We start from the raw sequence: 25,846 nt of genomic DNA, 5'->3' as shown, positions 1-25,846 counted from the left end.
TTTCTCTGAGGTGTGGAAGCATGTTGGTCAGTTATCCCAATTTTCTAATTCAAAGAGTGCTGGACATGTATTGATCCAGATTGTGACTACCAAAATATTTCACAAAATAACTTTCATTTTCATTCCTACTGGCAGAATGCCATTCAATATGTATGCTGTATGCTGCAAGATACACAATTAATCCTAATGTGGAATTTTATTTTTCTAGCCTGTAAGCCTTTTATCATACAGACTTCCATATCTGTGATCAGCTTGACTTAGTCCACAGGATCCATCAAAGTGTCTGAGGAACCAAAACCTTCCACAGAGTTGTTGTCCAGTGTTACCAGATTTTTTTACTATTTGCAGGGAACTGGTCAAGGTGACCGCATGGCCAATTTTAAGCCTAGGTTGATTTCTACAGCAGAATCTACTGTTAATTTTAAGCAACTGTTTGGATTATCATGTGGAGTCCCCCAGGGATCTATTTTAGGGCCTATGAAACTGATGTTAGTTATGGCGGAAATGTAGTTGTGCTAGTGAAGAAGTGGAGTTTACAGGGTCTAAGGGGTTTAAAATATGTCCACTGTATGGACAAAAGTATAGGGACACTTGCTCATTCATTGTCTCTTCTGAAAATTAAGGGTATTTGATTGCATTCAGCGACAAGAGTGTTAGTGAGCTCAGGATGTTGGATGATCACCACCCACCTCATCCCCTACTCCCCAACTCATCCCAAAAGTATTGGATGGAGCACCAACCATCATTCCTGAGAACACAGTTCTTCCACTGCTCCACAGCTCAATGCTGGGGGGCTTTATAGCCCTCTAACCCACGCCTGGCATTTGGCATGATGCCAACAGGTTCATGTTTATCTGCTCCAGAGTCCTACTACTATGGGCAGTGCTTCTCTACAGGGGCTAGACAAGCTGTGTGTGTGCATGTGTGTGTGTGTGTGTGTGTGCATTTGCAATGGGTGCAACTTAAAGTAGCTGAATGCCTTCATTAGAAGGGGTGTCCACAAACATTTGGACATAAAGTGTATACATAAGCTACAGACGTTTAGATGATAGGCTTTTACTGGCATAGCCCATGTCTTGCAGAGGCCTTGCTGAGAATGGGCTGTCACATTAGAGAAAAAGTCCATCTGCTCATATGTGGAAGGGCACCGTGGGAGAGTGGGTACATGTGGTGGTCATATGCTGCTATGGTAACTGTGAGCTGAACGTTGGTCGAAAATATGTCATATACTATGTTATGTTCTCAACAGGTTGTTGGCTGTTGGTGATGGGAAATAAGGGAAATGTGTCCTACATTAATTTTACTACTGTTAAAATGTAGATTAGTGTTTTTATGACATTACAAAATCAATTATTATTATTATTATTATTATTATTAATAATCCAGTATTATTATTATTATCAATCCATTATTATTATTATTATTATTATTAATCCAGTATTATTACCTTTATTAATTAATAACTGAACGCTAATCTTCAACTTGCTAGTTTAGTCCATGCCTTCAGCTAATAATGATTTGGAGAAGATGATTTGCGCAGACTGGTCGTAGACATCGTAAATGAGGTAGTGATTGTATTTATAGGACGCTAGATTATGGAGGAGGGGCTTCAGGCATGTTCCTCCTCCCAAAATTCAGTTATTTCACATTTTGCGAGAATTGATATTTTCTGCTCCTGGGCTCCCCCTACAGGTGGGGGTGTATTTACTTTTACTCCACTGTAGAAAATACAAATCACACTTTGAGCGCCCCCTTACAGATAGCTGTAAGCGATTAGTTGACAAGCTGAGAGATACAGAAGCGGCACATTGGCCATGAACGCATACTGGTTTGTTTTTATAGTACTTTTTAAAGGAGGATACAGTGAAATTCCTCACATTTCTGCATAATTCAGCAGCGGAAATGTAAACAAAGTCATGTCGAGAGTTTTGGTATAAAAGGGTTCCCTAGTAGTGCCACAGGATTTCTTTACAATGGCAAAGACAGAAACATAGGGGGGTCATAATGTCTACAACACAAAAACAGATATTTTATTTACCACCAAAATTGATCGGTGAGACCACACATGCCTTTTTTACCATTATTCCAATTTTAACATAGAGGTACACCCTAAAAAAGTTTTCTTTGGGGACTACTTTGCCTTACAATGCCCTATATGTACCCCTCCACCATACATTTGTTTATTATAACTAGGTTATACTTTTCAAACGTCTGCTTTTAGAGCAGGGCTGCACAACTCCAGTCCTGGCGGCCCAGTCACCAGCAAAGTCTAAGAGATGCCCTACTAAAACATACCTGATCCAAATCCTCAGTTAATTACCAGACAAAGTGGGGGTGTTTGAGTAGGGCAACTCCCAGACTTTACTGGAGACCAACCCTGCAGGACTGTGAGTTGTGCACCCCTGTTTTAGAGGCCTTAACCCCTTGCAGAAATGCAGAAAGGCTTATTACACAATAAGATGTATTACTCAGTAACTACAGGGACGTCTGTACAAACTGGCGAGGCTATTCTTTGCTAATAGGAGTTTGTAATAACACTTTCAGCTCACCAGCGGTCACCACCTTGGTGTAAAGGTCACCTAAGGGGTTAAGGTTGTCAAGCGTTTCTCTAGAACAGAGCATTTCACACCAAACCACTCTACATGCCTGTGCTTACACCACAACCGGTCAATTATACAGACAATTTCAGACCTCAGTGGAATTCCCCATGTCCCACTGGGTACACTCTGTGTGTTTGTGCTAGTGTGTGTTTGTGTGTGCACACAGCAGGAGCAATATCTGTCCAGACTGACCAACAGAACAGATATTAAAGCTGGATTAAGTAACAGAAGGTCTCTCATTTTCTAATCGCTGTGAGAGAGGGGTGTGTTTGTGTTGGGTACCTACCTTTTTCACATCCCTGGTCGTCTAGCGTAGGCCGTAAGAGAAGAGAAAAAGAGCAGTTCATTTTCCTTTGCTGTTTTGTGCTGCCGGCTCTTTGGCAGGCAGGGATTAGGCCTTATGGGATACACTCCTGGAATTATGAATTATTATAGCATTATAGAAACATTCTGGTCCTCAGACTGATTACATCACAGCTGACAAAAGTGAAGCTGGAATTACAGCTGTCTGTGCCGGGGTGGGAAAAAAAAAGGGAAAGAAGATAGAGAGAGAGAGACAGAGACACACAGAGAGAGAGAGAGACATTACAGATTTCACAGCACTTTCATCTATAAGTGTGCAGATTAGCAGTGGTGAAGTGCCTGGATGAAGTTGAGTGTTCACCTAGAGGGCTCTTTCTTTCTCACTCACATACCGTCTCTCTCTCTTTCTCTCACACACACATACTGTAGACCAGGAGATTCTTGTCAGTTTCTTGCAATTTTTCTTGGAAAATGTCAAATCTTGCTGTTTGGTATCCAGAAATCATAAGAAATGGATGAACAGTAGTCAATCAAACAGGTTCAGTAAACTCAAGCCTAGTTGGAGGAACTGATCACTTATTTTTACACATTCTTTACAGTCAAGTCCACCCTTAATCTCCACACTATATACCCAGGGCCTGTTTACACCTGGCATCAACATGCTTTTTTTTTGCCCAGATAGTATCTGCATCTACTTTGAGCGGACTGTGTTTGCATTGGTCATTAAATGGTTGCATTGGTCATTAAATGCGTCCCCAGTTTGACCAGATGAGATCCGATTTTACTTCCCAGCACAAAAAGCACACCAATGCGTACATCATTTCCGTTTTTACATTCTGTAATCAACGTTGTGGCCCCCTGTCCCTGGGAAACGGGCATGGCCTTGTAGTTAGCTTAGCACAGAGACAACACGGACACAGGTCCTGAGTTCTTAGCCCTGTGTGCTCACCTCTGAAGATTTCTCAGTCTCTGGCCTCCTCCACATGGGCTAATTGAGCCCTTTAAGCACCACCAGGAGCATGTTGCCTCAACTGGCTTTAGGTGTGTGGCGGTAGGGCGGGGCTCAGACTACTATGGGGGCTGGACGATGGTTCCCATAGTAGTCTGAGCCTCATGTTAAGGCAACATGCTCTAAGTGTGTGGCTGTAGGGCGGGGCTCAGACTACTATGGGGGCTGGACGATGGTTCCCATAGTAGTCTGAGCCTCATGTTAAGGCAACATGCTCTAAGTGTGTGGCAGTAGGGCGGGGCTCAGACTACTATGGGGGCTGGACCACAGTTCCCCTGCCTCCCCATTGGGGGGGGGGGGGGGGGGGGTACTACAATCCCTCAGATAAAATTTCAGCAACAGTACTATTTGAACAATGATTATTACTCATATTAACCGGACGTTTTCCCAATTGCCTGATGGAATCTGATCACAGAAAACTCCTTCCATTTACACTTGTGTTAAACCTGGACAAAATCCGAATCACAAATCCAAATCCGAAATACTTTATTAATCCCAGGAGGGAAATTAATGGTCTGTATCCGTATCTGTATCTGACCCGTATCTGACTACCATTGAATGTGGTTTCTGTGATTCAACCCTATTCCAATCACAATGCATTTTGAGGGGTGTTTACACCTGGCTTTTCTCAGATGAATGAAATCTGAATGTGATCCCATTACCAAAACCAGTGTTAATGTCAGGTGTAAAGAGGCTGTCACAGTGTATCTGGTTGGTTCTGTTCTCTAAATGCAATCCTGTTTGGTAGCTGTGGATTCCTATTCAAGGGTACTATGCAAGAACTAGTAAGAAATTTACACATACAATTTCATTTATGTAAATGTATGGAAATTAATGCAAATATATGGATGATGGACGTGACTACTCACAGACGGCTTTTTGTGGTGATTTGGGATTCTGCAGAGTCCCCATTTTGAGTCTGTAGGCCAAACGCCTGAGAGTCAAGACAAAAGGAGACAATAGCACCAGTGAACCAGAAAGGGAAAGCTTCTGAGAAAGAGTGAAAATTACATGGACATACAGTTACATTGTATGGACATAAAAGCCTCTAGGCCATACACTGTGGATGGGGCGAGGGGCACTAGAGGGAGGTTTGGATTTGGTAAGTCTCTAAAATGCTTCGAACATGACCCTGTACAGCCACTCTCTTAAAGAACGTTTGGTAAGAGGGCTCCTGAGTGGCACAGCTGTCTAAGCACTGGCCTTAGCCTTACAGTTATGGTATTGAACCCGTATCATTTCCATGCGTTGGATTTTTCAGTAAACCTTTACTTTTCTGTTGATCTAGCAATTTTTGAAACACCAAGATCAACTTGATAGCCACTGTAAGCCATATCAGCACTGCCAGGCAGCTCCCCAGCTTCAATACCACAGCCTGTGCTGACCAACATCACACTAGGAAACATGTGGAAAGGAAGTGCCATCAACCTACTCTGGGAAAGCAAGGCCAACTGCGCTCTCTTGGATTCCAGCTGCTGAAGGCAGCGAATACGGGGATTCGAACCAGTGATCCTCGTTTCCTAGTGCCATGACCTTAGTCCACTGGACCACTCAGAGCCCTCTCAAAAGTCTTTCGAGGATAAATGCAATGGTTTCTTTAGGAGAATATGGAAGCGAGGCAAAAAAAGGCTAAAACACGCCTTTCACATCCCCTCATGGACAGCTGTACACATGCATTTCTGGACAAGCTGAGAGATACAGAAGGCAGTGTTGTTACCCACTATGTTAACCTACAACCTAACAACCTATGCATCCTTTAAACACCTTCAGCTGATTTAAAAGGTGTCCGGTCTCAGTCAATGTTAGCCTTTTTGTACAGTTTTGTGCTTATTCTACTTTAAAAGGAATTTTCACTGTTACAAATCTAGCTTTGATTAGCATGACTAGGTGCATGTATTTGTCCCTGTACTATGTACAGTGAAATGTGTCCACCACATTATTTTTGGTAGTGGACACACACACACTAGTGAAAAGTGGTGGGCAGTCAACTCCAGGGCAGAGAGGGTAAAGGCCATGCTCGAGAGCCTAACAGAGGCAGCTTGCCGAGCCCGGGTATTGAACCAGCAACCCTGTCATCAATAGCCCAGAGCTCTAACCGCTGAGCCACCACTGCCCCTAACTAAGACTTGCTATAGTTAATTACTATAATGATAATTTAGCGTTTCCGAGGCGCAAAAAAACTGATAGTAAAAGACTATGTCACCATATTTTGGATGACATTAATGTTCATTATTTTTTAGCTACATAGCAAACTAGCAAAAAAGCAGAGTAGCTAGTAACTTCAGACACCAAACATGGTTGGACCGATCAACCACTGTACATCTGGGGTAGGCAGATAACTTCATACGTTGGATTTTTCAGTAAACTTTGACATTTCTGTTGATCTAGCGATTTTAGAAACACCAAGATCAACTTGCTGGCCACTGTTAGCCATGTCAGCAGTGCTGAGTTGATTGTGTTCACTTTTAATAGCGATCAAACACTATAGTCACACTATAGATGTGACTAACATTCCTCTGCAAAATACAAGTATCTGGAAACCTGAAAGCCTCGGAATGAATGAATGAATGAATGAATGAATGGGTGTAGCCGGATAATCTCGTCCTATTAAAACGTCATCTCACCTCTCCTGGAACTGTTTGGAAGGTACGAGTCCTGCACGCAGGTTGCTGTCTCCCACTCTCTTCGCCTGCCACCAGGTACCATCATCCTGACTCACCACCTGCAGAATGTCCCCGCGCTTAAAGGGAAGTCCCGCCTCCTGACAGGGTGTGGCCTTGTCCTCCAGAGGGATGTAGTCAAACAGAGCCCGCATGTAAACCTACAGAAGACCACATCACAGGGTCACAGAATGGACTGGAGGCCAGAAGGTAATCAATCACAAACGGATAATTCCACAGATTTACCCCCTTGTAGAAAGGCCTCTGCTGTAGGTATCTGAAGTGGTCATCCTGAATAAGGGAGGTTAACCCTCCTAGTGTGTTCCTATCATGACTTAGAAGCTTGCTCTTAAATTGTTCGTTTTACCTAGCCGTTGTACACCCGTGGTGTCCCCAGTGGGGTAAAATTGCCCCGGAATACAATAGGAGGGTTAATGGCTTATTTCCATCACCAACCTTGCTTTCCTTTAGCTTGTCCTCCTCTTTAATAGCTGGGATGATCTTCAGAGTGATAGAGCCTTGGGACTGAGACTGAGAAAGAGAGACAGACAGTGAGAGAGAGACCAATACATTTAAAAGGTTACTTCAACATCTAGAACACTGCACTATAATCCATAAAATAGCTATTATGGTACTTGATCATACCAGTAGCTGGCTGATCTCGTCTGGTCGTTTGTGCGTTACGGAGATGCCGTTGACTTCTCTCAGTTCGTCACCTACGTGCACCAGACCTGTCCAAACACAGTCATCACAGAGAGAGTGTAAACGACCGGCTATGGCACAGAAAACAAGCACTGCAGAGTTGCTTAACCCTTAAAGCAGCATTAGGTCAGAATTGGTATTGCTTGCTCTTGGGCTCCCTCTACAGTTGTGGAGTGTAATTCAGTTTTACACCGCTACCAGCTAACAGATGCCTGTGCTGACCAAGATCACACTAGGAGTGATGTGGGAAACAGATGCCATAAACCCACCCCTGAGATAACAAGGCCAAGTGTGCTCTCTAGGACTCCGGCTGCTGATGGCAAGCAGCGTGACCCAGATTTAAACCAGCAATGCTAGGCCCATAGCGGCAAAGCCTCAGTCCACCGGACCAGCTTTTCGAGGATGAATGCAATGGTTACTTTGGGAGAATATGGAAGCGATGCAAAAAAAGGCTAAAAGCTACTGCTACCGTAAATATAATGCTCGTTTTGAGCGCCCCCCTCATGGAAAGCAGTACATGTGCATTTGCTGGCAAGCTGAGAGATACAGAAGTAGCATCTGAAGTCAAAGAAGCAACCCAATCCCCACTCATGTGAATTTGCCTTGTCTAACAACACTCAATACTACCCCAGCTCCAATACAACATCTAACAGATGCCTTTGCTGACCAACATTATGCTAGGAAACACGTGGGAAGGAAAGTGCCATCAACCTACTCATATTCTGGGAGCAGCTGTGGTCACATGATTAGCTATTCTGTTTGATTCATTGGATGGAGTCTCAGGAGACTCTGGATGTCCAAGCAGAGTGGCATTATTTGTCAAATTCCCAATCCCCACTGATGTGAACTCCCCTTTATCTATTAACACCCAACAGTCAACACTAGGGTGGTGATACATGTAAAGCCAGCTCCAAATCAACAGCTAACAGACGTCTATGCTGACTAACATCAGACTAGGAAGGATGTGCCATCAACCCACTCTGGGAAAGCAGGGCCAACTGTGCTCTCTTGGATTCCGGCTGCTGATGGCAAGCAGCATGACCTGGGATTCGAACCAATGAGCCTCGGTTCCTAGTGCCTTGGCCTTAGTCCACTGGACCGCTCAGAGCCCTCTGTAAGCCTTTCTAGGATAAATTTCACAGCCCCTCATTGAAGTGCATTTCTGGACAAGCTGAGAGATACAGAAGCAGCATCTGATGGTCAAGAAGCATGTGGACTGAGGCGGTAGAGTAATACTACAGGATTTTACATTAATATGACTCGGGTTATGCAGCGTTACAAAGTTCTGATTTTTTTTTTTGTCGCTTTAGTGCAGCACTAGGTCGGCAGTCTGCCTTTCAGCGCAGTGTGCTTCACATCTTCCAACCCAGTGAGGCTACTTCACTCCCACACTGCCTTTAATGTGCACCCTGACACTTATTACAGTAATGACCAGGCTTAGAGTCCACTGTGCAGTGGATCATGATGCAGTCTGTCTGTTGGTGGTGATTAGGCTGTACACACACTCAGCAACAGATCAATGACACATCAGAGAAGAGGGCGATCCGCAGAGAGGGGAAATAGGAGGGAGAGAGAGGCAAGGGAAAGCAAAAGGAATGATGATCACGATCGATGACAGACAGACAGACAGACACACTCATACATAAATACACTCAGGGATGAATTTTTAGTAAGGCACAGACAAAGCTTCAAATCTGAAAACAGTGGCACACTGGATGGATCATATTCTGGGAGCAGCTGTGGTCACATGATTAGCTATTCTGTTTGATTCATCGGATGGAGTCTCAGGAGACTCTGGTTGTCCAAGCAGAGGAGCATTATCTGTCACATTAGAGCAAATCTAAGCATGGCGCAGCTATTCTAGCAAAAGTGTGTGGCTGATATATATTCATAGACAAGCTGGACCTTTTAGAGGCCTTAATGTTTGTCTCATGATGGACAAATATGATAAAGACTGGAAGACTGGAATTCAATCAGGTTAGAGTAGGGTAAACACAAGCGTATCTCCCTTGTTGAAGCTTTTCTACAAACGTGAGACATTGAGCATTGACGTAAACTGAAATCAGAAAAAACACTGAACAAGATACATGCTGAATTAGCATACAACTGTAAGATGACAGGCTTGACTCGCTCATTTTATACCCCTAAAATTTACATACACTACTGAAAGCCTTTCCATTCCTTTACGCCTAAATTTACCCCATTTTCTACCAAATATGGAAGGCCAATTACCCAATCCCCACTCATGTGAACTCCCCCTATCTAGCAACACTCTGGATACATGTAAAGTCAGCCAATACCTCTTTTCAAACTGCCGCTGATTCAGCATCACCAGGCAGCCAGGAATGTGTGGCTCCCCAGCTGACCAACATCACACTAGGAGTGATGTGGGAAAGAGATGCCATAAACCCACCCCTGAGATAACAAGGCCAATTGTGCTCTCTAGGACTTCGGCTGCTGATGGCAAGCAGCGTGACCCAGATTCAAACCAGCAATGCCAGGCCCATAGCGGCAATGCCTTAGTCCACCGGACCACTCCAAGCCCTGTGAAAGCCTTTTGAGGATGAATGCAATGGTTACTTTGGGAGAATATGGAAGCAAGGCTAAAAGCTAATGCTAGGCCAGCCTCTGAACGGTGAATGGCTGGAGGATTGAATCAAGCTAGTGCTAGGCCAAATGAAAATATAAGGGAAAAGGGCCCACTGGGTGCTAGAGCAGGTGCTAGGCTAAAAGCTAACCTAGCCAACCCACTGCAATATCTTTGGCGAGCTACATGCATACTACACTAAGATGACTCAGCACTCAGAGACAGCAACACTATCCGGTAAGACTTATGATTTATTACAAAAAATTATTCATATTGTAACAGTGCTAGGCTTGGCTAGGCTAGGCTATGTTATGTGGCCTCATGCGGTCTGTGGGTCATCACAGTGACTTAAACCAGTCGATAAAAGCAGAGCTTTTTTTGTAAGGAGGCCCCCGATAAAAGCATTTTTTTACTTTAAGCACAATAACAGGGTGGTAAATAAATGTTATTTATGTATTATTATTATTTTAAATAATCTATTCCACACCAAACCACCCTTAATGACTTTGTTTACATCCTAATTGCTGAAGCATGTGACTCAGCTGACCCAGTGAATTCCCCTTTAACAACTCAATGCAGCTTGAGGTGTTGCTATGCTAATGCTAATGCTAATGGATCATTACTTCTTAACTACACTAGCCTTAAAGCTCACAAAGTCTCAACCAGCAGAACCTTCAGTTCACAATTCTCATCACTCACCGCTTCTGTCTGCAGCCCCTCCCTTCATAACACGTGCCACAATCACAGCTCCTGTAGCTTCATCACGCCGAATGGTGGCCCCCTAAGAGGAGGTCGGACACACACATACACACACAGAAGGAGACATGAAGTTATTTCTTTTGTGTCTTTTTAACGATCTAACACAGATGTGCAAATGCACACACACAGCTTGGCTAGTCCCTATAGAGAAGCACTGCCAATAGAATAGGACTTTGTGGAGCAGATCAGCACAAATCTACTGGCACCATGCTGCCTAATGCCAGACATGGGCTAGGCTAAAGGGGTATGAAGCCCCCCAGCATTGAGCTGTGGAGCAGTGGAAGAACTGTGTTCTCTGGAATGATGGATGGTGGAGCTCCATCCAGTACTTTTGGGAGTTGAGTTGGGGGGCTGGGGAGGAGTTAGTGGGGTGATCATCCAATTTCCTGATCTCACTGACAGAGCTCTTGTGGTTGAACGCAATAAAATCACAGCAATGCTCTTCAAAATCTAGTAGAAATATTTCTTCCCTGGACAGCAGAGACAGCTACTCCAAGAAAAGCAGGGTAAACTTAATAAACTTAATACCCTTGATTTCAGAAGAAACATAAACGAGCAGGTGTCCCAATACTTTTGTCCATACAGTGTTTTTCAAAAAGTAATGGAAGTTGATTATTTTTACATTTTATGTCTCAATGATTAAATATTATTATGTTATTTCAAACGTTTCCAGAACGTTCGTGTATGTCTAACTGGGAACGTTTTGTAACACTGAGATGCAAACCTTTACTACGCCAAACGTCTTCATAACGTTCTTTAATCATAATTTCTGTTACGTTATCAGCTAACCTTCCTGAAACGGTTAAAAAACGTTGCTCAATGTTCTTAGAATGTTGTCTTCCTCTGAAACGTCTCATCCAGCCTATTTTTACAATCTTCCCTCACTCTGTTAACTCGCTGTTGTCTGTTCTTGGTCTCCATTTCTCACCAGTGGTTCCTTGTTCTTGACCAGGCGGACGATCTTCACAGACTCCTCCTCTATCTCGTCCTCAAAGTCGTCAGGAAGAGGAGGCAGCACCGGGTCAAAGTTCTTCTGAGCCACTGTGTCATGAACCGACAGAACCGCCTGAATAGGGAAAGAGAGAGAGAGAGAGATTGGATGCTATTAACCCCTTAAACTCTATATTCAGTATTCAGTTAGTAAAACAAATACTAATGTAGTCCAGGTTTATAGAGAAGAGCGTGTCACGCAGTGTCGTGATGTCAATGCATACCTCATAGAAACTCATCCACTGAAATGTTGTTTAGAGAAGCAAAAGTGGCCCTTTTTTAATATCATGCAAAAGAACCCTTCTGGAAAACCAGGAGTGTCAATGATGCAAAGCACCACTCTCATGAAGCACTAAAAGCTAAGCGATAATAGCTGGTAGCACCCAGTTGTGGAGAATTTCAGCCCTGTTAAACATGAGAGTGGGAGTGAGTCCAGAATGGTGTGGTATGGGTACTAAATTGAATCTAGAACGATCTGTACCAAGGGTGAGTTCTTGTGCCGGGCCTTTTCCATTGCAAAACAGTAAGAGCAGGAGGATTTCTATAGCAGTTCACCGAAATCCCAATGTACTCTATGTATCTAGGTAGCCTGCTGTGGGTGGTGTTACTCCATTGGTTTCCTAAGCAGGGTAGCAAATGTGTGTACCCGTAAGTGAGGTGATGTCAGCAGGTGAAGCAGCTCTTTCTCCTCCACGCTCATGGGGCCACTCTGCAACTCCTCAGCAACCTGCCAAACAGAGATAAGGAGGAATGAATGTCTTTCTTACACCTTATCCGTGCGCACACACGGTGTGGAGAAGACCTGCTAGTGGCAGCTCTTTCACAAGACACACTATAATGGACAAAGGTATTTGGACATCTGCTAATTCACTTCATTTTTTCTTCCAAAATCAAGTTTATTCTGCTTTTGTTGGGAGTAACTGTCTCTAGACTTCCTACTAGAAAGACTTTCTACTAGATTTCTATCTATGTAAGGGATGTAAGATGAGCAACAGTCCACCCCACCTCACCCCCAACTTCCCAACGCATCCCAAAAGTACTGGGTGGAGCACCATCATCATTCTAGAGAACTAAGTTCTTTTACTCAATGCCAAATAGGCCATATCATTGCAGCCCACCCTAATCTCACATAAGTCCCCTCTATGCCCTGTATGCCATGTACAACCCACATGGGGCCCATAAGTAACCCCTCCTGGTCCCATCACTCACCCTGGTGGACATCCATATGTTCTGGTTTCCAGTTGGGCTACCCATACAGACCTTACATGGACATGTTAGCTGGGCAATAGGTTCCTGTTAATCTGCCCCAGAGAGTCCTATTCTATTGGCATAACATTTCTACAGAGACTAGCCAAGTTGTGTCTGTGTAAATTTGGGTGCACCTTAAAACATCTGAATGCAATTATTAGCAGGGGTGTCCACAAACATTTGGACACATTGTGTATCTTCACAATTAAGAGGCATTTTCCTGCTTTTTCTAACCAACATAGCAAAAGAGGCTTCCGCCTTCCCCCAAATACATGCCTCTCTGCCTGAGTGACATGAGATATCCCATTCACGTTTCAAGCAGTGAATCGTCTCCTGCTCATTATGTCTCTGGTTGCTGAGAGTTGGCCCCTTCTGACTTGCTGTGATTGATCTCAGCCAGCATTAGAGTCTAAGGTGTTCAGGCCGAACAGTCTAATGCAATCTAAATCTAATCCATAAGCTTTCTGCTGCATCGCGTGTGGTATAGTCATATTACTAACCTTATTTAACCATACTTCCTCCTTCTGATGCCTCACCATCCCACTTGTGGAAGACCCATATCTTTAGGGGGAGCAAACCTTTCAAACCAGAAGCATGCATGCATTCTATTGCTTTCTTCAACTCCTTTAACCCTGTACGCAGGCCTACACTTCAGTCTTTCATCCTCACAGTCCTGCATTCCTCTCCTAATTCAGCATCAGTTTCATAGACCCTAACATAGAACCCTGTGGGACTCCACAAACTAGACTAAACTATTAGCAAATAATTCATAGTAGTTTCTGCATCAATAGCAGGAATTATAATGGATTAATAAACCTACGATTCAAAAGGTTAAGTTAGCACGCTGCTAAACCTGCATGCCGGTGACAGCAATATGAGCTTTCCAGCAAAGACAGAGCAAATAGACACACAACTTACATCCTCTGCCAGAGAGGAGGCGCTGTGGAGCACAGGCGTGGGGCTCTGCCTCTCATACTGCCGCAGCTTCTCATGGATCTATGACATAAACACACACACACACACACACACACACACATAATACTCTAGCTTCTTTCACACTATCAGGAATCATTGATCTTCACACACACACACACACACACACCTTCATAAGATAGGCCAGACTCTTCTCGCTGAAGACGTCTTTGAGGAAGACCATGTCCTCTTTGTGATTGGCATCTGGACGCAGCTGAGAGGTCAGCAGGGCCAGCGTCTCATGCAACCCTTCACACACAGGACAGTAGATTAGCATATGTATGTTTGTGTGTGTTTGTGTGTGTGTGTTGAAGGGGTGGGGGGGGTGTTGTAACTGTCCCTTAAATGAAAGTTCATGCAGAACGGACAAAGCCAGAATGGTGGCATCTGGAAATGCAATGTGTGTGTAGGTGTGTGTGTGTGTGTGGGAATGTGTGTTTACCTGCACCTGCTGAGAGGACTGGCATGGCTTCTTTCATGGATCAGCTCTGTAAGAATAACCTGAAGGGGATACAATATGAGATTAAATAAAATAAGATAAAGATGAAAGACCTTCTAGAATCACAAAATACTGCATCTCTCTAAGCCTACGTTCACACAGCAGGTAAAAGTGGCTCTCATTTTCATCATATGTGGCACAGAAGTGTTAAATACTGCAAATACTGCAGTATTTCTGCCTAGGACAGGCTACAAGTGGCACGAGTGGCGTACGTCAAAAATGGAGGCACCACTGCGGTGCCATATGACGCACTCAGCTGGGGTGAAAGGCTTAACTCAATCACATTGAGCACACTGAAGATTCTCCACAAGGGTGCGCTGTTAGTACCTAAATAGCCTTTGGAGCTTCATGTTAATGACACTGCGTGTCCTTGTTTAAAAAAAGAGAAAGAGAAGAGAATTCACTGGGCCCTTGAGGGCCTACTGTAGGCATTTTTTGGCCCTAGCTAGTACATATTGTAAATGTGGACATACTGGACGCAATGGTCGTTGCTCAAACACCAGCATCGCTCTCAGATAGTAACTACGGCTAACAGACTAAGATACACAGGTCGATACTCCATTGTTTGCACTAATCATATTTCACTCTGTGTGTGTGTATGTGTGTGTGTGTGTGTCCGTATAATTTACAGGATGCTCTCCACACAGCTGAACAGTGATAAAGCACTCAGGGTCAGGCATTAATGAGCTAAATACATTTTAGAAGAACATCATGTGGTATTTACATGCTCCATAAACACAAAGCTCATAAATAGTGAAGGCTAAGTACATCAGTAAGCAGATATGCAATATGACTGACATTACTCTCGTGATCTGCCATAAACTAAAGTTGAAATTACAACCTATTGATTTTAAGGGGGTTGATATTAAAATTTGCTAAAAGCTGAAAACGCTTTGGGTCACAGCACTGATTTATGATGTTTATGGCAGTTCAACTAAAGGCAATATTTATAACACTGTCCATTTATCATTAACACTAATTCATTAAGAACATATAAAACAGTTACACCACATAATGTATCACTTTGATGGAAAATCATCCTCAATATGAATGAATGTATAGAAATGAGGACATATACATTCTAGGGGCAGACCAGATTTCCATATTACTGATATACAGGTGCTGGTCATAAAATTAGAATATCATGAAATATCATTCCATTCAAAAAGTGAAACGTGTATATTATATTCATTCATTACACACAGACTGATATATTTCAAGTGTTTATTTCTTTTAATTTTGGTGATTATAACTGATAACTAATGAAAACCTCAAATTCAGTATCTCAGAAAATTAGAATATTCAATATTGAAGCCACCTAGTGTCACACTCTAATCAGCTAATTAACTCAAAACACCTGCAAAAGCCTTTACATTGTCTCTCAGTCTAGTTCTGTTGGCAAAACAGAAGACTGGGGAAGACTGCTGACTTGACAGTTGTCCAAAAGACAACCATTGGCACCTTGCACAAAAGGTCATTGCTAAAGAGGCTGGCTGTTCACAGAGCTCTGTGTCTAAGCACATTAATAGAGAGTCTTGGTGCTGTAAACAGCCAATAAAGAAAGTAGAGTTTATAAGTTCTTTTCCCACAAGCCCTCTGTAAAAGAAAAATTAGCATGTTACAAGGTAAAATAACAGGGTGGTAAACAGGCTTGTAAAACTGTAGTAACTATGGACAGTGTGTTGCAAATACTGTTCTTTGTTAAATATCCCATGCTTTAAAGTCCATGTAGGGCCTATATGGGCAGCCCAACTGGGTACTGGAAAGCTTTGTCCTTGGGTCCTTGGGATAGGATGCCAATCATGGTAAGTGACGGGGCCAAGAGGGGTTAAACATGGGACCCATATGAGATTAAAGTGGGCTGTAACAATTTAGGCCTCACATATGGCCCCCAGCAAAAACGGAGCCTTGTTGACCCATGATGAGGGTAGCGCTGTCTTCAGCAGAGGGCCGGCATATCAAGCCAGATGTGTTTCTCCTTTACTGACGCAGACGGAGCTGTGCACGTTTCTATTCCATCATGCTGCATTACTGTAATCCCTCGGACTTTAGTGTAAGTAGCTGGTCCGTGCCTCGGCGCCTGCTGGCTCATAAATCAGCTCAAGCTTCAAGAAAATGTAGACGTCTCATTAATATGAGTGACTCTGCGTAATCTCGCTCTCCCTTTGTATGCCACAGCTTCTGGAGCTTTATTCCAGTAATGGGCTTCTTAGATCCTCAGAGAAAGAGCTCATTAAAATGCCTCGGACTGAACGAAGGACTGCAGGGGATGGAGGTTTTTCCATGAGGGCCTGGCCCTGTGCAACTCTGTCCTTTACAGCATTGAACTGCCTGGATATGATTCCATTTCCAATCATTCATTTATCCAGATTGTTTCATATTCATTGACCTTTGTAGAAAGTGTAGCCAGTATACACTATATGGACAAAAGTATTGGGACACCTGCTCATTGACCTGCTTTTGTTGGAGTAACTGTAACTCTGTTCAGGGAAGGCTGTTTTCTACTACATTCTGGAGCATTGCTGTGAGAATTTGACTGCATTCAGTGTTAGTGAAGTCAAGATGTTGGATGATCACCACCCCACCTCATCCCCAAACCCCCAACTCATCCTAAAAGTACTGGATGGAGCACCATCCATCATTCCAGAGAACACAGTTCTTCCACTGCTCCACAGCTCAATGCTGGGGTGGGGTGTAAGGTTATATCCCTCTTGCCCATGCCTGATGTTAGGCATGGTGCCAATTTGTCCGGGGCACCTGTCAAGGGGTGGGGTCGGGTATACGTATTAGGCAGCTAGTGAACAGTCAGTTCTTAAAGTTCTTGTTGTTTGGAAACAAAAAAAATTGGGCAAGCATAAGGATCTGAGTCAGAGTCCAACTGTGATGGCTAGACGACTAGGAGCATTGGCGCATCTCCAAAACATCAGGCAGGCGTTTCCAGCATGCAGTAATCAGTACCTACCAAAAGTGCCCCAAGAAAGGGCGACCGGTGAACCAGCAACAGGGTCAAGGACACCTAAGACTAAATGATGTGATCCATGGAGGCCCCACCTCACAACCTAAAGGATCCTTAAAGGATCTGCTGCTAATGGCTTGGTGCCGGACACCACAGGACACCTTCAGAGGTCTTGCGGAGTCCAGGCCTGGACAAACCAAATCTGTTTTGGTGGGATAGTGGGGACCGCCACAAAATTAGTCTTTTTTAGATTTCAATGGCTGTTTATATACCATCAGTATTACAGGTAAGGCCTCGTCTGTAACAGCAGAATGGTCCCGAGCTCATTATCTCTGGTGGCTGGCACAGACAGACTGCACTGTCTGAATATTAATACTCATATAGAGGATGAGGGATGAGGAGATAATATGGTAATGGATTCATTATTTCTGAGACTAATGATCTGTGTGTGCTGTGTCTAAAGATAGGGATAGCCACTGAACACACACACACACACACACACACACACACACACACATGAACCATTTTTGGCCCTAGCTAGTACAAATTCTGAACGTAATGATCATTGCTCACAAATCAGTAGCAAGCTGGCCTGGACCCAAAGCAGCAAGGAAGCCCCAAACCGAGACACTGCCACCCTCATGCTTCACAGTTGGGATGAGGCATCACCTCCTTGTTTCTACACTCACTGTCCATTCTATCAGCTCCACTTCGCATATAGGAGCATATTGTAGTTCTATAATTCCAGACTAAACACTGTGTCCATTCACTGTCCTCTAGTCCTGCATCCTGCATGGGCTAGAAATGTATGGTGGTCCCACTCTGGACCTAACAGTGATGACTCCTGACCTGTGTAAAAGGCCCGATACACTCTCACCAAGACCCTTCCACTGCCACGTCAGTTCCACTGTTGTGCTGAGAAAGCATCCCCGCCCAAATAATATTCGTTTGGCGGTGGACAGAAACTGACCAATGATGAATGGGGCATGACAACAGACCTTAAGCTCTCTGAGGGAGAGGTTCTAATTTGCAGAGAGATGAATTGCGTGTTATTACTGCCATATTCTCTCACTGCCCTATTTCCCCCGCTCAGGGGATGATGACATCATTGCCAGTCCCAGAGTACTTAATCTGATGTCTGATGTCATCGCACCATGGGAGCACATTTACTCAGAAGGCATGGGGTGTGTGGCTTGGATGTCTGTGTGCGTATTTGTGTGTTTGTGTAAGTGCAAGAGCCCAGAGCCAGAATAGAGAGAGCAGTGGGGCTGAAACTGAGAGCAGTTAATTATACAGTATGAGGACATATTTAATAACTTGCATTCATAACAACAAAGCCTTCAACACTGTGTCTGTGCTTCAGACTCTAGAATCTTGCGTGTGAAAGACTTACTTATTTATTTTGGCAAAGCAAAGCTTCCAAATCCTCCAAGTCACACCATGCAACATCTGCAGATGTGACCTTATAGCTGGAGAAGGCCTTGTAATCCGTGGGGAAAATTTTTAAATGATGGTCAAAAAACCTAAACACATCAAAGTGAGGTTCGGATGAGATCTGGAGGACCAAGATCCAACAACTCTCAGAGATAACGGCTTGTATCCTGATAAGAACAGCAAGGCAATCACTTAGCAAGACCATAGCAACCACTTGGGATACCAGAGCAACCCCCTTGCAACTTTACAGCATTATGGAGTGGGATTTGTGAGCCAAGTAACATTATATCAACCAATATATCAACTACCAAACACTATATCAACTGCTTAGCAACCACTTAGAAAGACCAGAGCAACCACCCGGGATCCCAGAGCATCCCCCTTGCAACTCCACAGCATTTTAGAGTGGGGTTTGTGAGCCAAGTAACATTACATCAACCACTATATCAACTACCAAACACTATACCAACCTCTTAGCAACCACCTAGCAACATCATAGCAATCACTTGGGATACCAGAGCCACCCCCTTGCAACTTTACAGCATTATGAAGTGGGGTTTGTGATCCAAGTAACATATCAACCACAATATCAACTACCAAACACTATACCAACTGCTTAGCAACCACCTAGCAACACCATAGTAACCCCCTTGCAAGGTCTGATTTCATCATGAGTGACATTTTTGGATGTAAAATATCAGTTGTGGTTCAATAATACAATTATTATTTATGTGTAAAATATATGTGATGTGTTTTAGCACTGGCATTCCTTCTATAGCTGTGATGTAAGCACTAATGTAACAGCAGGTTGAACATGTGCAGCTTTCGTGACCCGATAGGTGGACTAGCTCTTGTAATCTCTGGGCAAAATATCAACATTTTAGGCCGAGAACATGAACACATCATCGTGAGTGCCATTTCTAGATTTAAAAGATTAGGTTTTAGATTGTGAGGCAAACATCCAAGACTACTGTACACACTCACACACCATAGAGGCCATTCTGCATCACGGGTCATCAGCTTCAGTGCACTGCTGTGGTTCAGTAATAGATACATAACTCTCCATATGGACCCTCCGTATAAAGCCCCTCAGCATTAGGAAGGGGTGCGGTGGAACTGCGTTCTCTGGAGTGATGGAGCTCCATCCAATACCTTTGAGATGAACTGGAGTGCCAGATCTGATCATCCATCCTCAGTACATGACCTCACTAATGATCTTGTGGCCTAATGCAATCACTTCCTCACAACAGTTTTCATGCATGTAGTACTGGAACAATGTTCCAGCATCTAGAGCCTGATGCTATACTACAGCAACCCCATAGCAACCGCTTAGCAACACCATAGCAACCATCATGGCAGTGTGGAGCGGAGTTTGTGAACTAATCGTTCATCTTCAGCACCTGACCTCACTAATGCTCTTGTGGCTGAATGTAACAAAGTCTTCACAACAGTATTCCAGCATCTAGCGATGGTTGTTGTAGCATAGCAACCACCTAGCAAACGTATGGTGATCGCTTAGCAACTACATAGTAACAACATAGGAACTACCTGGCGACTCTATGGCAGTGCAGTGTGGAGTTTGTGATCCAGAACTTACGTCCATCTTCAGCACCTGAGCTCACTAATGCTCTTGTGGCTCAATGCAATCAAATCTTCACAACAATGTATCATCATCTAGTGTAAATATGTTTCATCCCAGAAGAGTATAAATACCATAACAACCACTTAGCAACACCATGGCAACCACCATTGCAGCATGGAGCAAAGTTTGTGATCCAGAACTAATCGCCCATCCTCAGCACCTGACCTCACTCTTGCTCTTGTGGCTCAATGCAATCAAATCCTCACAACAGTGTTCCAGCATCTAGTGTAAATGTGTTTAATCCCAGAAGGGTGGAGGCTGTCACTGCAGAAAAAGATGGGCAAACTCTATGTTAATGGGCTTGACTTCAGGACGTTGGATGAGTAGGTTTATCTTGACGTGCTTCACAGGGATGAAAGTGAAAGTCTGGCATCTGCAAGATCTTCCGGTTTCTTCATTAGAAACATTTCTGCAAGCAGTTCAGTCGGAGCTGAAGCTCAGATCAGGCCATTTCTTCTCGGTTAGGGATGCTGTTAGAGGAAGAGAAATGCGGCGCAGAAAGAGTGACCCGTTTTTTTTGCAGTTGCCTCATGCAACTGTGCCTCTGTGCATGGCTGCTCTCCATTAACCCTATCATGACTTCAATGCCTTATCCTCCTCTCGAGCTGAAGCCTAAAATAGACCATGATGCAGTAAATAAAGTAGGCCATGCAGCATATCTGCCATTAGTTCCATATGACCGCCAAGAACCTGCAGGAAGTTCTAGCTGAGTCAAGCTGGTGCACTATTCCACTGTGCAGCGTTGCTTCAACAAGCACGTCATGGAAAAGTCAAAAGAAGGAAGGAAGCTTACCGATGACCTTTATACCAAACTCCAGACAATCCAGGGGGAAGATTTCTGGAATCTTGGTATGGACTGTTGAAGTCAAAACAGAACTCATCAAAGGCCACAGAAGGAACAGCAATCCAGCTGTGCCAGCTGTGAAGCATGGATCTAAGGATGGACTCTAAGGATGGACTTGAGACCTTGCCGGAGTTCAGGGTGGTTTCTGCTTTAAGCTAGAAGGCCAGACTGAAAATAAAACAGGGGTACGACTAAGGAATAGGAGTGGAGAGGAACAGGGAGGTGAGACGCCATAGCAACCACCTACCTAAGTATCCGTCTTAGCAATATCACAGCAACCAGCTGGGATGCCCTCGCAGCCATCCATCAACCAACACTATAGCAACACCTTAGCCAGGTTGTAGCAGCACAATAGCAACCACTTAGCAGCAGCATTTATTATTGAAACATTATTGAAACCACATAGCAACACTATAGCAACCACTTAGCAATAGCAAAGCAACCTCCTGGAAAGCCATGTCAACCACCTATCAAGAACAGATTTACCGTAGTGACCATGTAGCAAGAGCCTAGCAACTACCTGGAAGTGAGGACCATTTAAGCTGCATTACCATTCTGTATTTTCTTCAGTCAGTCATCTTTTATTATTATTATTATTATTTATATCACGTAATTAATATAATGAATAACAATAATGTAAAAATAATAGGTAAACAACAGGGCTGAGCGATATGGTAAAAATATTATATCACCATATGAGGAGGTGGTCTGAGACACATTAGAGCCACATGTATATAGCAGGGTAAACACATCCACCTCTCCAAGACACATTGCACAACCGAAATCCCTCACAGTATAACCAAAACCCCTCCCAGTACAATCAAAACCCCTCCCAGTACAATCAAAACCCCTCCCAGTACAACCAAACCTCTGTCCAGTACAACCAAACCTCCGTCCAGTACAACTAAAACTCCTCTGAGTACAACCCAAAACCCATCCCAGTACAAGCTAAACCCCTCCCAGTACAATCAAAACCCATCCCAGTACAACCAAACCTCCCAGTACAACCAAAACCCCTCCCAGTACATCCAAACCTCCGTCCAGTACAATGAAACCTCCGTCCAGTACAACCAAACCTCCATCCAGTACAACCAAAACCCCTCCCAGTACAACCAAAACCCCTCCCAGTACAACCAAACCTTCGTCCAGTACAACCAAACCCCCTCCCAGTACAACCAAACCTCCGTCCAGTACAACCAAACCTCCTCTGAGTACAACCCAAAACCCCTCACAGTACAACCAAACCTCCGTCCAGTACAACCAAAACTCCTCTGAGTACAACCCAAAACCCATCTCAGTACAACCTAAACATCTCCCAGTACAATCAAAACCCATCCCAGTACAACCAAACCTCCTCCCAGTACAACCAAACCTCCCAGTACAACCAAAACCCATCACAGTACAACCCAAACACCAGTAATAATTGCCACGCAGCGGGCGAATTTCAGTCTGACTAACCGGAGAGGCATTGTAAATGCACGTGGCTAAAACCTTCACACGGTCACATGTGAGGAGTCAAAAAGTGAACTAAGGTGATAGTCCTCACTGTCCCTACAGCTTTCACCTGTCACACGGCCCAGTGAAGAGCCGTTCAGAGTTGGTGTGCGCTGTGGCAGTCCTGCTCGGGCTGAGGCCTGCTGTGCCTTTAGCCTGTGCAAGCTGCTCTGGGGTTTTTCCACAAGCCTCTGCTGCATAGCTCTAGTGGATTTCACTAAGGCGTGATGCATCTGTTAGATAGATAGAAGCGCCTTGGACCAAGAGTGAGCAGCTGTGTGAACACTGAGGAGTACACATGGCCTGAATAACAGTTCTCTGCATTTACATATGCTTAGTGTCAATATATATGTTTTTTATTGGAGACCCCAGAAGAGATATAATGCCCTGTGCTCAGCAGGTGGACCGCTGGTGGCTATGTGGGGTTTAGAGTGGCTCAGCAGTCTAATGCGCTTCCACTATGGCCTAGGAATCGCAAGTTCAAATCCTGAGCAATGCCACTGTGCCATCAGCAGCCGGAGCCTAGGAGAGCACAACTGGCAGTTGGATAGATGGCACTCTTTCTCCCCTCATCACTCTTAAAGGGATATTGGCGTCGGGTTAGCTAGTGTAGTGGAGGTGGGAACCTGGCCCTTTCCTCTGAGCGTTTCGGTTGCTTAGAAAAACGCTGGTGGCTGGCCTTATATATGGTGTTGGGAGCATTGCCAAAATTGCCAAATTGGAAGAAAATGAGGTACAAAATGGACAAACAAAATTGTAAGAATTAGGACATTGGGATTATTTGGTGTGTCTGGAGGTCAAGTACGTCTACGAGAAGATCTGAAAAAGCCCACCCACCACCATGTTTAACAGTTGGTACAGTGTTCTTGGGGCTAAGCTCAGCTTTACTCTTCCAAACATAGCTCTGGTCATTACGACCAGACAACTCGTTCTATGTCTCATCTGACCATAAAAGTTTCCACCCAGAGGGATTTTCCATGTACATGCTGCAAACTTCAGTAAAGCCAGCCTCTAGTGTCTGACATGGAGTAGACTTAAACAGCCCCAGAGCGCAAGGCAACCACCACCATGTTTAACAGCTAAAACACTGTTCTTGGGGTTGAATGCCTCACTTTTACTCGTCTAAACAAACCTCTTGTCATTGTGTCCAAACAACTCAATCATTGTCTCGTCTGACCATAAAACTTTTCCATTAAACTATTCCTCAACACATCGGTCTTAACTTAATCTTTGTCTAATCTGACCATAAACATTCTTCCAGGCAGAGCTGGCCCAAGGTATACTTGAATTACATGGCCCCAACAACACCAGGGGGCCCCCAGGAGCACCAAGACATCATGATAAAAAAATATATTTTTAAAAAATACCATTGAATAATAAAAGGAAATTGAATGATGGAGCATTTGGTGTTGAGGTGGTGGTATGGGGGCCCCGAATGAAAATCTGATAAGGGCTTGATAAAGGCTTGGGCCGGCCCTGCTTCCAGGGGGATGCTTTTTTATGTGGTCAGCTGCAGGCTTTAGTCAAGGTCTACATGGAATAGACGTTTAAAAAAACACGTAAACAGTAAGTTCTTCCATATACTGATCAAAAACGGAGACCTACTGGGATGTACACAGTAGAAATAAGCAAAAAAAGGATGCCTCCTATTCGTAGTATTCCTGCATTCGTACCTGTGCCAATGGGCAGATGCTTGAGCCCATTTATTCCACCGTCCTAAAACATAAAGGTGCTTCGAATGGTTCTTTGGGGGATGCCCTAGAAACCCCACTTTTGGCTGCAGTGTGAGGAGCCTTGAACCTCCTGAAGTGTAGTACACAGACAGTACACTGAAGAATGCTGGGGTCCCTTATGTCCCTTATGGATTCCCCATAGGGTATGTATAATACATACTGGATGTCTTACAGTATATGTGGACTACCTAATGACGTCCTGGACCTGTAATACCTCACTAATGGGCCTGATGGACCTTCACACAGACAACGAGTATGGCAGCTGAAGCATGGTGGTCCATGGTGGTCCGTGTGTTTGTGCACACACAAACACACACTCACACATGCACGCGCGCGTCCATAAAAACAGTCTCTCAGTAAACGAGGGTCCCTTTGTCTCTTATTCCCTCTCACTCACTCTCTCTCTCTCCTTTCTCTTTCCTCTATCCAGCCTCTCTCGCTGTATGTGTGTGTGTGTGTGTGTGTGTGTGTGTGTGTGTGTGTGCAGCCAGCAGATGCTTTAATGCAGCCTCTCCCTCTCTTCAGTTCCCCTTGCCATTCTTCCTCTTCGCCCCCATGTCTCTCTCTCTCTCTCTCTCTCTCTCTCTGCAGTCAGTCCGCAGTGATGCTCTTACTGAGCTATTTTTCTCACACATATGTCACCAGCTGGCAGGCACAGGAGATAAAGCCATTGTAGATGCACTAATCGCAGGCAAAACACAACACACACACACACACACACACACACACACACTCACTGTCAGCGTGCTGTCTGTTGTTTTGCACTGAACGATATTAAACGCTGCAGAAAAAGAGCAAAGAGGAATAGCCTACCTTTAAGCCCCTCCGTATGTCTGTCTGCCCCCTGTCTCTCTCTCTCTCTCTGCCTCTCTCTGTCTGTCTCTGTCTCTCTATCTCTCTCTCGCGCGCGCGCGTGTGTGTTCTCTTCTCTCTCCCAGACGGTCTCTTCTCTGATCCTTTCACTCTCCGGCTGCTGCTGCTGCCTCCCGCCTCCCTCCTCCCTCTCTCTCTCTCTCTCTCTCTCTCTCTCTCTCTCACTCTCACTCTCACTCTCACTCTCTGTGTCTCTCTATCACCAGCCTGGCTGCACACCACACGAGCCCCCTCCCCTCCCCGCTCCTCATCCCATCCCTCTCCTTTATTCATAACGCTACTGTCTCTCTCCCTCTCTCTCTCTCTCTCTCTCTCTCTCTCTCGTTAGTCTGCCTGCACACCCTTCTCTCCTCAGTCCACTCCTCCCCTTTATTCATACTACTCTCTCTCTCTCTCTCTCTCTCTCTCTCTCTCGTCTAGTCATTCCATTAGCAGGTGGGTGTAGTAACAGATGGAGAAGTGGCGTGTCGTTAGTCAACACTGATGCTTGTCTTTGACTCCATCACTCTCTCTCTCTCTCTCTCTCTCTGTGTGGATGTCT

At 44.4% G+C, this 25,846-nt stretch overlaps 1 protein-coding gene across 2 annotated transcripts in view; it reads right to left on the bottom strand.

Moving 5' to 3' along the window:
• mpp3a (MAGUK p55 scaffold protein 3a) overlaps positions 1-25,423 on the bottom strand; it is a 38,553-nt gene extending 13,130 nt beyond the window's left edge. For both annotated transcript variants that reach the window (XM_072693301.1, XM_072693302.1), the window contains exons 1-12: positions 25,246-25,423; positions 14,273-14,331; positions 13,961-14,079; positions 13,777-13,854; positions 12,257-12,337; positions 11,549-11,686; positions 10,561-10,642; positions 7,218-7,303; positions 7,029-7,103; positions 6,537-6,733; positions 4,782-4,846; positions 2,887-2,907 (exon numbers count right to left, since the gene is read on the bottom strand). In XM_072693301.1, the coding sequence (XP_072549402.1) occupies positions 2,887-2,907; positions 4,782-4,846; positions 6,537-6,733; positions 7,029-7,103; positions 7,218-7,303; positions 10,561-10,642; positions 11,549-11,686; positions 12,257-12,337; positions 13,777-13,854; positions 13,961-14,079; positions 14,273-14,309 (979 nt within the window). In that variant the 5' untranslated portion in view covers positions 14,310-14,331; positions 25,246-25,423. The remainder of the gene's footprint in view (positions 1-2,886; positions 2,908-4,781; positions 4,847-6,536; positions 6,734-7,028; positions 7,104-7,217; positions 7,304-10,560; positions 10,643-11,548; positions 11,687-12,256; positions 12,338-13,776; positions 13,855-13,960; positions 14,080-14,272; positions 14,332-25,245) is intronic.
• Between the last annotated feature and the right edge of the window lie 423 nt (positions 25,424-25,846).

Source organism: Salminus brasiliensis, chromosome 12 (assembly GCF_030463535.1).
Source record: "Salminus brasiliensis chromosome 12, fSalBra1.hap2, whole genome shotgun sequence".
Lineage (NCBI taxonomy): Eukaryota > Metazoa > Chordata > Actinopteri > Characiformes > Bryconidae > Salminus > Salminus brasiliensis.
This window is presented reverse-complemented; position numbering and strand designations above follow the sequence as displayed.